This window comes from Brachyistius frenatus, unplaced genomic scaffold (assembly GCF_029030835.1).
Source record: "Brachyistius frenatus isolate BFR_SWC_R1_liver_20210118 unplaced genomic scaffold, ASM2903083v1 Contig_46, whole genome shotgun sequence".
In the NCBI taxonomy this organism is placed as follows: Eukaryota; Metazoa; Chordata; class Actinopteri; family Embiotocidae; genus Brachyistius; species Brachyistius frenatus.
In genome coordinates, this window is record NW_027210645.1 from 2,840,776 (window position 1) to 2,855,053 (window position 14,278).

Consider the following 14,278-nt stretch of genomic DNA (forward strand, 5'->3'; position numbering starts at 1 on the left):
TGAGGTTGACACAGTGCTGGAAAGTGCTGTGGAAGTGTGTGCTCTCGCCTGGTTTTACGAGGTGATAATATAGCCTTATTGGAGGATTGTATGGAGGGAAAATTACAGGTGCAATCACATCTAGAACATGCGTCACCTCCCGACCCTCTTTAACATCTCATTCTTTGCATGTGTGTGTGTGTGTGTGTGTTTGTGTGTGTGTTGTATGTGGCATGTGGCAGATCTTAGCCAATGTGATCATCTTTACCTGTGGTAACCTGGCCGGAGCGTATCACAAGCACCTGATGGACCTGGCGCTCAAACAGACCTATCAAGACACCTGCAACTGCATCAAGTCACCCATCAAACTGGAGTTTGAGAAGCATCAACAGGTAAAAAACAATTAGTCCATAGGGAAATGTTCACAGCTCTGTTTAGCAACTGCTGTTTGGACTTCCCTAAGTTTGTGATGTCACAAACTAATACTAATGTCGTGTAGTCCGCCCTCAGCTCTGCCCACTCTCGTTTAGTTTTTTTTGTGGAGGAAAACAACAAGCGGTTATTATTCCGTCGCAGAGATAGCAATCAACATGACTGAAGAAAACCTGTGGTCGGTCTCGGGAAAAGAGTCAGCCAACCAGAAGAGAAAGTCTTTGATAGCAATACGCCTTAAAGACACCGACACAAAAGAGAGAGAGAGAGAGAGAGAAACTTAAGAGAGGGAATGTAAAACTATAATGAGATGTTTTTTCAGTACTTAAAACCACAAAAAATTATCAAGACTGCAAAGTAAAAGTTTAAAATGTGGGACCTTTTAACATCACTTCCTTTCACCAGATCGTTCAGGATTCACATGCATGAATTTAAAAGATGCTTTTAGGCTTTTACTGTGTATTGAGTTGTTTCAGTACAAAATACAATTCTGAAGTTCACAAATAACAATCCGGGACCTTGTCTCGGTGTGCCCAGTAAACCTTTTCCATTTGGTAGCGATCAGCTCGTCCATCTAGTGCTTTGGCCCAGACAAATATCTCACTTCCATTAGATTGGTTGCTGTCAAATCTTAATCCGTAATCCCCGAACCAAGATTGAATGGTTTGCTTTTAAATGCAGTACAGGAGTGACTAATTCCTCTGGAAGAACTGGTCGCTAACACAATCAACTAAAATGGTGAACATGGTAAACATTGTTCCCCTGAAACGTCAAGGTATTAGCACGAACATGAACAACCTCGTTTTAAGGTATTCACGACATCGGACTGAATTCTTTTTTTAAAGCTCAGAGTTCACGAGTTACGTCATGTTTGCTGATGTTTTCAGAAGTGACCTTAGAAGTTCATTTTCCTTTGGACGTTAAATCTAGTCGCAGAGAATTTATTAACATCTGAGGAAAATGAGTACAATCCCAAGGGCCTTTACTCCTCCCTCTGTCATTACACCTTCGCATTTCCTGCGTTACATTACCCGCCTGCTACCTTGCTAAGTTGTTAGCCTCGATGGCCTGGAGTCATCGTCCATATTGTATTCTTACGAGCGAACTACTTGAACGCCAAGCAAAGCGTGCACCTGACTTCCCAACCACGAGCTCACAAGTTCCATTTGTAGGCAGCATCTGTGAATGTGTGAATAATGCTGACCTCAGCAGTTGGCTCAGAGCACAGCTGTACAGTCTCGCAGAGCTGCTGGCCTGGCTGCAGCCTCTTCTTGTTATTCTCATCTCTCTCAGTCACACGTACTCGATAAAGCACCCAGATGCAATTCAAACTTATTTAGTTTTATTTCCAAAATATTGCACTTCTCAGTTTTGTCAGGGAATAAGGACTTGGTAAGTCAGTCATGTCTAAAGTGGCATTATGCAGTGACATTTGCTTGACATTCACATCTTCGCCCTGACATCAGCCATTCTTTCCAACCGGGTAAATGACACATAAAATGACACATTAATAACTGGTGGTATACTCAGCAGGAATTAATTATGCTTTATTTTTTATTGTAAAATCTGGAGTCGGTTATTTCATTACTTCAATTAGTGTATCATTTTTAATGCATTAAGTTTTTTATTTTTATTTATTCATCTTTTTATAACCTGTTTAAAGTATATTGGTTGATTTAACTTTTACACGTTAACTGACTTATGTTTCTCTGCACCGCCACTATTATGTGTGTGTGTGTGTGTGTGTGTGTGTGTGTGTGTGTGTGTGTGTGGTGTTTTTTCTATTATGTGAGGATGCACACAAATAGCACTGCATAACTAAACAGTACCAAATCTCATTCCACAGCTGAATACAGATCACTGTAGTTCGCTAATCAAACACACGATTGATAACACTCCATCTCTGCAGGCTATTATGTTCCCTGCATGCTCACAGTCATGTTGCTCCAGCGCTGAATAAGTAAATAAGAGCGGGCGGTGTGGGTTTCTATTTTTAGTGCACCCCACCCCAGACCATCTCTACTTAATTTGCTGCTGTGTTTTAGGAAATGAGCCTGTGGTGTGTGAACAATGTAATGACCCTCTCTGCTGTGAGCCGCATTTATGAGTCACACCCCCTCAGGCAGCTATTCATTCTCTCTATCATGCACACACACACACACACACACACACACCCACACGCATGCCCACGCGCTCGCGCATGCACACCAAAAATCACCCGAAAACAACCCTCCAGCCGACGTGCATGGTGCTAAATTAAAACAGAAACTTATGTGGTTGCACAACAGCTGCGGGTGATGCATCTCTGGTTATTCATTTTTCTTATAACTACACAATAGCATGACATTTCCAGTGCATCTGGAGTGAAACTCAACCATAAATAATTTGTTGACTTTCTAAAACTTCACCAGCGAACATCAAACTCTGTCAGTATCTCAGAGTTAAACAACAAGAACTTCTTTCTGCAGTCAGTGTAGCCTAGAAAACTCGTGCAGAAAGAAGAGGAAGATGTAGTGAAGAGACTCGTCAGTGTGTTAAATCAGCCTGGACATTTTACTTTTCGAGTATGGGACACAGAAGCTGCTCATCTTCTTCACTGAGTTTTGTATCCATTTGCCACCTTTGACTGAAAGCAGCTCGTCTGCCTCTGGTGGGGGCTAAAAGGCATTTTGGGAAATGAAACTGATTTTACACTGGAGTAGAAATCAGTGAGGCAGGTTAAATAAACCACTAAACTGAAATTACACCTCACTACGAGGATAGGAATCAAAACATTCCCTTTAATTTTCACCTCAGTCACATGATAATAACTTAAAATCCAAGTGTGCACTCAGGGGCAGTCTAAAAATATACAGAACTCGCTCCATTTCTTTCACTGCATAGTTGAAAGTCGTCCTCGATTGCTCTCCTGTGCTCGACTTTGCCTTCCTGTGCTCGGCGCTGAAAAATGAACCGCAATGAATCATCATTAAGGGGGTGTAAAAATATAAACGTATTTAGGTGGTTAAATATTAGCTGTGACAACAGAACCGAATAGAATAGAATCTGGCCATGTACTTTACAAATATAAGCTGTTAAACTGTATATTTCAGTGTACAAATCCTGAAAATTTGTTTTAACGTCAATAATATTTCTATACTGGAAGAGGGATTTTTTTTTTTTTACCTTTTTTATGCAATAGTCACAGCGTTATGTTTTCAGTTTGTCCGTCCGTTCGTCCCGTTCTCGTGAACGCGATATCTGATGAACGCCTGAAGGGAATTTGGTCAAACTTGGCAAAAACATTCACTTCATACCAGGGATGAACTGATTAGAGGTAATTTGTCACAAATAAAACTCAGATTCAGATTTTGGAGGTCAAAGGTCAACATTACTGTGGAGTTCAATATCTATATGGGTTTGGACAGATATACATGCAAACTTAAACTTGAGTGGTTTGTGGAGGCATACCATCGCTAGGCAGTCACTCTAGTCTTACTGGAAACACATTCACTCAGAAAGCCTCAAAGTCTCTTTATGAACTTACTCGTGTTATTCACTGTTGCCATGTAAATCTAATTATTGCCTTCTTTGCCTGGTTTTCATCCCTACTTTCCCCTCTCCTTGTCCCCAGGAGCGTCTACTCTTATCCTTACTGCCTGCCCATATAGCCAGAGTGATGAAAGCTGAGATCATCCAGAGGCTGCAGGGACCAAACTTTGGTCGAACTGAGAGCACCAACAACTTCCACAACCTCTACGTGCAGCGGCACACCAATGTCAGGTGAGGTTCCCTCTCCTTTATCTGTGCCTCCACATAAAGGTTATCATTTTCTGCTCTCATCTCAGCACTTGATTGCTCCTATGCCATCCTGTCCTCCTCTTCATCACCTCTCGCCCTTCGTCATCTTTTGTCCTCCCCTCTCTACCTGCTCTTACGTGGATAACTACCATACACTCTGTGCTCCTCTCATCCTAATTCATGTTCCTTTATTTCGTCGCCTCCTCTCCTGTCCTTCCCCACCATCTCCTCTACATCCCATCTTCTTGGTCCTTCTCATTGCCATGGCCAAATTCAATTCGGAGTTAATCCACCTCCATATTACTCTGAGGTCGTCTGTTCTCGATGATGTCCCCGTGTACACTGAGGGGGTTCATAGAAACAGAGCCACGTACACAAATCCAGGCTTACAACAAGAACCATCGAATGTCCTCTAAGAACGCGATTTCTGTTACGCTGCAGCTTCAGTGTCACTGTCTCATTAAAGCAGGCCTCAGGTGTGTGTGTCGGACATGCGTGTGTCCTCATGTTGATCAGCCTATTAACAGGGCAATCTTTATAGAACAAAGAACAGACACCCAAAGACAGGTGGCAATGTGGGTTTTGCTGTAATCCGCCCACACGACATCCACTGCCTCCACTATCAATCCTCCAGCTGTCATAATTGGTGTTGCGATGTTATAATTCTTTGTCTTTGGGAAATGGTCGTATGCTTGCAGAAGCTTTGCAGACTTGTCACAGTTGTTGGAGAAGGAAACATTTTAAGGCATTCAGCTAAAACAAAGCTCTATGTTTTGGGATGGGGATTGTTTTTGTTTTCTTTTTTGTTTCTTTTTCATGCAAAATAAGCGGAACATTTCAAATTTTATCGCAGTCAAGAGTGTAATTAAGTGCTGGGAGCTAAACAGGTACAGTCTAATACAACAGAATCAAAATAAAGCCTACCTTAATGCAGGTCATAAGGTTCAATTATTGATGATCTGTTTCATCACCTGCTGGTTATTTTGGTGGCTGAAGTTTGTGCAGTTGTGTAGCCGTGTTGCATTATACTGAGAGGTGTTTCTATTATTTGCTCTACTCTCATTTCAATAAGAAGACATCGTTAGTAGTGATTAACAATTTAGGGAAGTTTGAGTAATAAAGACGAACAGACTCTGACGATGAGAGGCCACTTCATAGAGCGATGTCCCAAATGGATATAGGAGGTAGGACAGGACCACACGGAGCCCAGAGGCTGGAGGTGGTGGAGCAAAGTACGCAGATTTCAAATTTGTATCTCTAGACACTTAACACCCAACAATTCAACAAATTCCCACATGAACAAAAGCAGGAAGGAAATACACCCTTTTAACTAGAAGAAGACCGGGAGTGGGAGGTCATCTGCCTCGACCTGTTGGGGCGAGGGAAGAGCAGAGATGACTGATGGAAACTTCAGCTGAGGCTCCCAAGAAAAGTAGACGGATGAGGTGGTGATGAGGAGGAGGAGGCAAAATGAGAAAATTACAATGATATTTAAAGAACAGGACGAGAAACTGATTGGCTCAACAACAATAACAAAAAACACAGGCAGAAAGATCATTGGTCAAGAATCCTGACGACAAGATTATGAATTAGTGATTTGACAGCGTGGGAAAGCTGAAGTGACGAAGAAAATAGAGCAGCCGTAGAAGCTCACTAACAGAGGAATGAAGAAGAAACATGATGGAACAGATCTTCCTTATTTAACATGTATAATCTTCATTAATATACAGTACTGTGTAAAAGTTTTCAGTTCTAAAGGTAATGTGAGGATGCGTTCAAAAATAATACCATGAATAGGTTTTATTAATACTTAGTGTGAACACACTTTGCCATTAAAACAGCCACAGCTCTCCTGAGCAATCAGGTTCCTTCCTGACGGTATTGTCTGATGAATATAAATCTTCTGAAGTGGGGGCAAACAAAATGCCCCAAAAAACCTGTCAGTAGGATGCAACATATTTCAACAGGACAAGAAACTACAACCTCAAACCATTAAGCTGAATCAACCAAACAGGTTGTAGAGTAGCGTTGTATGAGATGTGTACGTAATAAACTGGCAGCTCAGTGTATAAAGGAGAAGAAGTGCCAGAGTGATGGGATAATTTAGTTACACTCTGAACATATAGAAACCAGCACAGCACCACAGTATGTATTGTATTAGTTCATTTGTATTTCGGTGTGTAGAGGCCTTCATCTTTCTTCTGTTGCCCTGAACATTTAATAGTCACCACCAGTGAAGTGCCATTTAGCAATTTAATGGGTTTATGGAGAACCACACTGGACGACTTAAAGTAGTCACATCAACTGCAGCAAACATGTTACTCTGAGTGGTTCTGCTCTTTTTAGCAATAGTAATAGTGTTATTTGTTATTTCTCCTCACGTCCTGCAGCATCCTCTATGCAGACATTGTGGGCTTCACCCGGCTGGCCAGTGACTGCTCTCCTGGTGAACTCGTGCACATGCTGAACGAACTTTTCGGCAAATTTGACCAGATTGCAAAGGTAACTGTGTGTGTGTGTGTGTGTGTGTGTGTGTGTGTGTGTGTGTGTGTGTGTGTGTGTGTGTGTGTGTGTGTGTGTGTGTAGGATGAAAACTAAAACTATCATAAAAGAAATGGTTGAAAGAGGAGAAAAGAAAAGGATCACATGCCATAAAATAAACTGTCTAAGGATGTTCGTTCAGGAAAAATATTAGATTTTTCAAAAGTCCGATAAGCAATGCTCTTGCTGTGGTCATGTAATGGATTCTAATATACTGTGCTGTGTGATGTTTTACCGTGCCCATGCTGTAGCTGAATAAGGCAAATAGTACGGGGAATAGTTTCCATTATAAAGTGCTCTAATACTACCTCCACAAAATGCAGCTTCAAACAGAATACAAAATTTAGAGCAAAGATTTTGCAATTTGAACTACCTTAAACTAATCCCTTATTTTCAGTAAGAGCCCGACCGAGGCTGGAATTCTTGGCCAAAACCCATATGAGGGAGGAAAAAAAATATTCTGATATGGATGTACTGACTGCTATTCTTTACTTGTAGTGTATTTATAAATAATTATTTTGCAATAATCCCTCCAATGTCATTTTGACACTTGTGGCAAATATATGTAACGGAAGCAGGGTACAGGAGGACATTTTAATCAATCGATTGGATTTAATGGAGAAATAATGGATGTTTATGACATAAAAATGTTCATCTTGGTTCACGTCTTGCAGCTAATGTCATCAAGGCAAGGTCATCAATTCTCTTAATTTGAATCGGTTCGTTATAAAACAAGCGAGATGCGAGACCAAGCTGTCTTGTGTTGTCAATCAGATGAAACGCGTCCCTCAAAATAATTTGTTTCTGTGTCCTGCGGCCTCGGTCGGCCTTCCTGCCGTACCTTCCCCGAGCGCTGTGTGCGTGTGTGGGCTGGTCAGAGTGTATCTCACGGTCTCGTGGGTGCTCAGCTACACGGGCCTGAACAGTTGAGTCAGGCTCTCTCGGCTTTGTGTCCAGCAGCTCTGTCTTTCTGTCTGACGAAGCTGCCGTTATATAAACCCAGTCCAATGATGAGATGTTACACATCCCACATGTGGAATGGAGAGTGTTATGTGTGTGGGCGAATGATTTTGGGCCTGATGGATGTAACTCTCTTGTGTGCATGAGGGTTTGCTGGAGGTGAGGAGGAAATAAAATAGTCAGCAAAGGTAATGATGATTTTGGGCAGATTATGGTTCGAAAAGTTTAATGATGGATGTTCTTTACTTCCTTCTCTTTCTGTCTCTCTTTAAGGAAAACGAGTGTATGCGAATCAAGATCCTGGGAGACTGTTATTACTGTGTGTCTGGTCTGCCCGAGTCGCTGCCGAATCACGCCAGGAACTGCGTGAAGATGGGCCTGGATATGTGTGAGGCCATCAAGTAAAATACCAGATCTCTCCCTCTCTTTCACCCTCTTTCTTTCTCTCTCCCTCTCACACACACACACACACACACACACACGCACACCAACAGAAACACAAATACAAACACAAACAAATAAATGCCTGTCAAAACAGATTGAGCAGAAGGAATGCCAGACTTAATTCCAGCTCTGTTTGAACTCCAGAGTAAACACAGTGTGAGTGCAATATGATAAGCCTCCCGACTGAACAAATTCAAACAAATTAAAAAAAAAAAGAATCTCTTTTCGGCTCGTCCCCTCCCTCTTCTGCTCTCTGTCTGTGTCTTTCACTCATGCATGAAAACACACATTAGTTTTATAGACCAAGCGCTGACCTTTAATCACAGTGCGATTAAAGGTGCCGTACGGTGTCGTCCACCTGTGGCGTGATGAAGCCCAGTGTGGATCTCACTGCTGTTTTAGGGGAATATCTAACCAGGGAGAATTCAATTGTGGAGGAAAAAAGAAAAAAAACAATTACCCCCGGCACAAAAGGGCACCAGGTGTCTTTGATAGTTTCAGACCGACACAGTTGGCATTTTCCCATCCAATGCCCAATTTATTCAAATGGCAGATGTACTTGCGCCCATATGTGCCCAAATGAGGTGTGGTCAGGCACGTTGTTGGTCCATTCCTACTTCGAGGGAGCGAGAAGTGATTGACGCACAAAAACCTGGTCTTAAGTCAATGTTGCAGTATTTTACTGTTATTTGAAGGGCATATTATTAAGGTAGTAATACATAGGTGGGTAGACAACATGTGTTGTTACTCACAAAGGGACATGCAGCAGCACACAAACATGCAAAACATTAAAAATCAATTGATTACTATGTAATAGAATATTATTGGGTGTATCAGTCTGCTCAGTTTGAGCTCGGCAGATCTGTTTCCACTGCAGAGAAGAGATCTTTTATGCTACCTGGCAAATCAGAGGTTCTAATAGTAATCCACCAAGGTGCAAGTGCACCCGGCTTTTGGAGGAAATACCGGAGGTTCCTCTGATTGGTTAATTTCATGTTACACCCGAAATACATCTGTGATTTATTAAGACACCTACGCTGTGTTCTTATTGTCCACTCGCCCAATATATATCACACTACATAGTGGACGAGTGGCCAATCAGAGTGGATTTTGTTCACTATGTAGGAAACTAAGTTATTGGACGAGTGGACAATTCGAAAGCTGCATTAGTACCACACCTTTGAATCATGCACCTTACTTTGTGCTGAGATTATCCATGGTTGAACTAGTGAAAGTGGATTTGGACTCGCCCTCAATGCACCCGCAGCATGTGCTTTAGAGTCTTAGATAGTTAAATTACAGTCAACTGAGGTTTTTTTTTTTTTTTATCTTTACAAATGTTGATAGGTGTGTTTTTCATCCTTTGATAAAGTTAGACGAGCCCTTTCCTCCTGCTTTCAGTCTTCATGCTAAGCTAGGCTAACCCCGTCCTAACTCCAGCTCTCTGCCCAACTTTGATATTAATATTAACCGTCTCATCTCACCTTCAAAAAGAAAGCCAATGAGCACCTTTAAAGACTCCTCCGTCTGCTCTGCACTCTTCACAGGAAGGTCCGAGATGCCACCGGCGTCGACATCAACATGCGCGTCGGCGTTCATTCTGGAAACGTCCTCTGTGGCGTGATCGGCCTCCGGAAGTGGCAGTATGATGTGTGGTCACATGACGTGACGCTAGCCAATCACATGGAGGCGGGAGGCGTGCCGGGGTAAGATATGAATACTTCAAACACTGTTTCAGTAGAGCTGCCTGCTGCTGCAGCGCTACTTTGGAAATCTTGTGGTTAGCTCACAGTGCATCTTCCATTACCAAGATAATTTACATCAGGAAATGCACACATTTACAGAGAGAACATGCCTTCCCTAATTCTACCTGTTGTAAACATTTTAGTCAATTACAGCAGCCTCATGTCCGAGCAGCTCTACATTTATTATGTGGCCATTAGGTCTGCCACTCCATCAGTGTAACAAGCTCGGGGAAATTGGGCTGGTGTGTGTGTGTGTGTGTGTGTGTGTGTGTGTGTGTGTGTGTGTGTGTGTGTGTGTGTGTGTGTGTGTGTGTGTGTGTGTGTGTGTGTGTGTGTGTGTGTGTGTGTGCGTGCGCGCTGAAAATAAGCTCTCCAGTGCCGTAATGCCGTCTCACTGGGTTGCTAACGGTTTGTCTCCCATTATACCTGCTAAAAGGTATCTGAAAAAAAAAACCCCCCACATATTTCCATCTCCTTCCATCTCTGTTTGGGTGTAACAAAAAAAAGCTGAAAGGGGAGAATTGCAGGTTAGTGTAGTTATACAGCTGGAAAAGTAAACAATATGTTTGATAGAGCTGTCGGAGACGCAAGCTCTTCACCTCTCATCGTCTGTCCACTCAGGAGGGTCCACATCTCCTCAGTGACGCTGGAGCATTTGAAAGGCTCTTACAAGGTGGAGCCCGGAGACGGACAGAGCAGAGACTCCTACCTGAAAGAACACGGCGTGGTCACCTACCTGGTCATCAACCCCAAGGTCAGATACCAGCACTGACATCTTTTTAGACATGCTCAGAAGAACTCAGAAAACACTGTTGAAGAAGTAGAGAAAGAGCGGGTGTAGACTTAGTGGATAATTAGGATTTCTTAGAAAACAGTAGATGACATCACTGTTTTATTTGTTTTGCTGTTAGTTTCATACAAAATGTGTCAGTTTTTTGTGAAAATATAGTGACGATATCTTTATATATATATATATATATATATTTATCATGGTCTTATATCACTAGTTGTACATATGAGGTTGGTTGGGGGAAAAGACATTGTGATACATTTTGAGAGGCGCGATGCAGCACCGAGGACAAACAATATAACAGGAACATCTGTCTGTATAATGCACAGCAGGGTAATGTCGTGTTTTTACAAAAAGTAGCTCAGAAGGTAATTTTTTGTTGTGTAAAAAAACAACAGTTTATGGCGTTTCTATGGTGATAATGTGCTGCTGTTATTTTGTCCAGCTTTTAATTAAAAGCATCCCCATCATTTTACACACATTACTATTGCTGTCCAAAAGAAAACTATGGACATTTGATCATTTTGATCTTGTCAGAGAAGCTGGAGGCTCCTGAAGTGTTCCTTCACAGGTTCAGAAATTCACCCAAATTCTTAAAGTATAATTAAAGTAGCGGTGTGTAAGATTTAGAGGCGTCAGGCAGTGAGGTTGTAAACTGCAACCAACTCAACACCCCTCGCCTCACGCTCCTCTTTAGGGCCCTCTCTGGGCCGAGTGTTTGGTTTGTCCCTTCAGGGCTACTGTAGAAACATGACAGTGCAACATGGCGCGCTCTGTAGATATGAAGGGTTCATTCTTAAGGAACAAAAACAACAACTATTGTTACTTTTAGATGATTTTACACGAATAAAAACTGAAGTAATAACTTTGTATTGATTTTTGACAATAGATCACCCTAAATCCTGCACACTGAACATTTAACAAGACTAAGACAGCCATGCTAGTGGTAAAGATGATTATGGTGATGTTTAGCAGGAGTAATGTTTCCCATGTTTGCATCTTGGTTTAATATTTGATAATAATCGGTAAACACGGATGAGGCGGATGGGATTGTCATTGGTCTTGTACATATTTTGTCATTTCAGTCTGGACCAAAATAAAATAGTTTGTCATTTTGGAGACACATTGTTGATATTTTACTCGCTCTAGATTACGCGGTGTTTTGTGTAGTCTATCGCATGACCCAGTGTGAATATTCACAGAGTAATTTGAAGTCTGTTTGCAGCAGCAACGTGTCCTCACAGTATATGTGTGTTCTTTTAGTCATGGCTTTGTAGGTTTTTGTGATTTGGTATCAGATTTAATGAGGGTCTGTTTTCAACATCACTGCCTCACAAACATGTGGATACACTGGTCAGTGTTACACACACGTAAAAATACATCATCACCTCTTCATCCTGCCAAGAGCACAGTGAGTAGCTGAAGTACAGGAAAATAACATCACGTACCAATGAAAATATGTCATCAAATGAACAACATTTCAGCAGGTGGATTTGTTTGAGGCTCTGTGAGAGGACGAAGACACTGTGCTGCTCCTCGTCTCAAACCAGGACATAAACAGGCTGATTAATAACATTTAAGGGTTCCGCCTCTTCTCCAAACTCTACTGAGAACATATTTATATAGAATATGCTCCTGGCATCCAGGCTTGGCAAATAAACAACTATGCATAACAGTCCTCCCTTTCCTAATCCCCATATAACTTGACTAGGATGCATCCACCCTCCCAATTATCAGCTGATAGACTTTCCATCTTCCACCTTCAGGCATCCTGTGTTCACTATGTTATTGCTTCAAAGACCTCCAGGTTCTCAGTGCAACTCTGGCCGGTATTTTCTGAAAAAATAAAGCACTTCTTTCCACAAAAAGTTACTTTTCAGCATTGGTTATTCTCCAAATGAAGCGGCACCAACCGTGACGTCACCCATTGGTTTGTGAACTATTCTGAAGCCTCGAGTTCAGATTTTGGCCGTCGCCATCTTGCTTTTATTTTGGAGCCAGAAGTGACCGTATTTGGACAAGCTGAGGGGACACAAGCCGTGAATCGGACTCAATCTGAATGAGAACCCGAGGACACTAAACCCCGCCCACCGATAGCAGAAACCTGACTGCGCCACAGGCATGTCCATCAAACTGACACTCCTGCAAATATACCGCTTTTTGATTTTGTATTTCATGAGACAAGTTGCATGGGAGTCTATGGAGCCAGAGCCTTTTGGGAGCCAACTCTTAGTGGCTTTTGGTGGTATTACACTTCATGGCACTTCTGCATTGGCCTCACTTTTCAGACCCGGAAGCTAAGTCCACTTTTATATACAGTCTATGCCCCAAATCTGGGTCTTGTCTTCTCCTTTTCATCTTGTGATTTCTCTCCAAAGTGACCTCGACCAAGAATCGGTGGATTTCCCATAAAATCATCACACCATTTCAAACCCTCTCCAAGTTTCTTAGAGTCCAGACTTCCGACTTAGTCGCAGAATCTTTCCGTTTTTTGTGTCAGTTTTGGAAACACAGAGGAAACCGTGTATTATTTGATCACACGGGAGTCTCATACATTCAGTGAACTGAAACAAAAAAGATTGTCTGAGTTTTCAATGTAATGATCAAGCATGTTTTGTTGTTGTTATCGTATCTCGGAGTATTGCAAAAGGAAGAAGTCATCTATCTATGCTGACATTTTCAGTCCATATTTCAACACACTTTATCTGAGTGGTTGTAACTTTGGTTCAGCTTAGAAATGAGAGGTTATTTTAGCATTCATGGCAGTTGCAATGATCTCAGCTGCCTTTTTTAATGGTGGCTGTATTTTTGCATGTCATGAGAGACCAGCTCTCACCATGTTGGTATATTTTTTGTAGTTCTTTTTTTTAGCTTTTTCTAGTATCCCATTTATGAAAGCAGAGTTGCAACACTTGAGTAGAGAGACCTAATTTACTCTCACTTCCTGCAACTCTGCTGTGATTAACTTAACCAGCAGTTTTTAGGCCTTGCTCAAGTCTCTGGGTATTTAAACTGTTCTTCTTACAGTCTAATGTCATGATCTTATAGGAGTGTCTCTGCAGAATATGACACACTGCTCTGTAACCTTTCATTCATTAGAGTAGAGATAGCTTTTCAATAACCTATCAGATATTGGAAAAAGGCTGCAGGAGCTCTGTGACATTTTCAAGAAGAAGCCCTGAATGGATCAAGGCCAAATATGGAGAATGGATCACAGGAGGTGTCGTCTCCGCTGTCATTGTCATTGATTGTCACTGTCAGGGCTGTTCGGTACCGCCGCGGGAAATAAACGCAGCCGCCATGGACTGTGTCTGTTTCAATTCTCTTCGACTTGTGTGCCGTGTTTGTTCAGTCACAATACCTGTCTTTCAGTGAGCAATTACAATAAATCACCAGAGCTATGGTACTTGTCATCCTCCCAGAAATCCCGGCGCGTCTGTGAGCGCTGAAGTGTCGTGTTCTTTGTCAGAGTAAAAGCACTCCTGCCCAAATAAAAGGAGAGCTGCATCATCCGCGACTAAAAGTGTTTTAAGTAGCTCAAAGCATTGACGGGCAGGTCACTGATGTCAAGAGCTGTCAATTGACCGCTGTTCCCAAAGCAGCCAGT

The 14,278-nt window shown here is 42.1% G+C and overlaps 1 protein-coding gene across 2 annotated transcripts in view; it reads left to right on the forward strand.

Annotated features, from left to right (window-relative positions):
• Positions 1-14,278, forward strand: part of adcy2b (adenylate cyclase 2b (brain)) — a 53,193-nt gene that overhangs the window by 18,254 nt on the left and 20,661 nt on the right. The window contains exons 5-10 of one of the 2 annotated variants that reach the window (XM_069703441.1): positions 222-371; positions 4,025-4,173; positions 6,582-6,693; positions 7,966-8,093; positions 9,684-9,842; positions 10,503-10,635. In XM_069703441.1, coding sequence (XP_069559542.1) covers positions 222-371; positions 4,025-4,173; positions 6,582-6,693; positions 7,966-8,093; positions 9,684-9,842; positions 10,503-10,635 — 831 coding nt within the window. Of the gene's footprint in view, positions 1-221; positions 372-4,024; positions 4,174-6,581; positions 6,694-7,965; positions 8,094-9,683; positions 9,843-10,454; positions 10,636-14,278 lie in introns of both variants that reach the window. The other variant, XM_069703440.1, reaches the window with a different exon arrangement.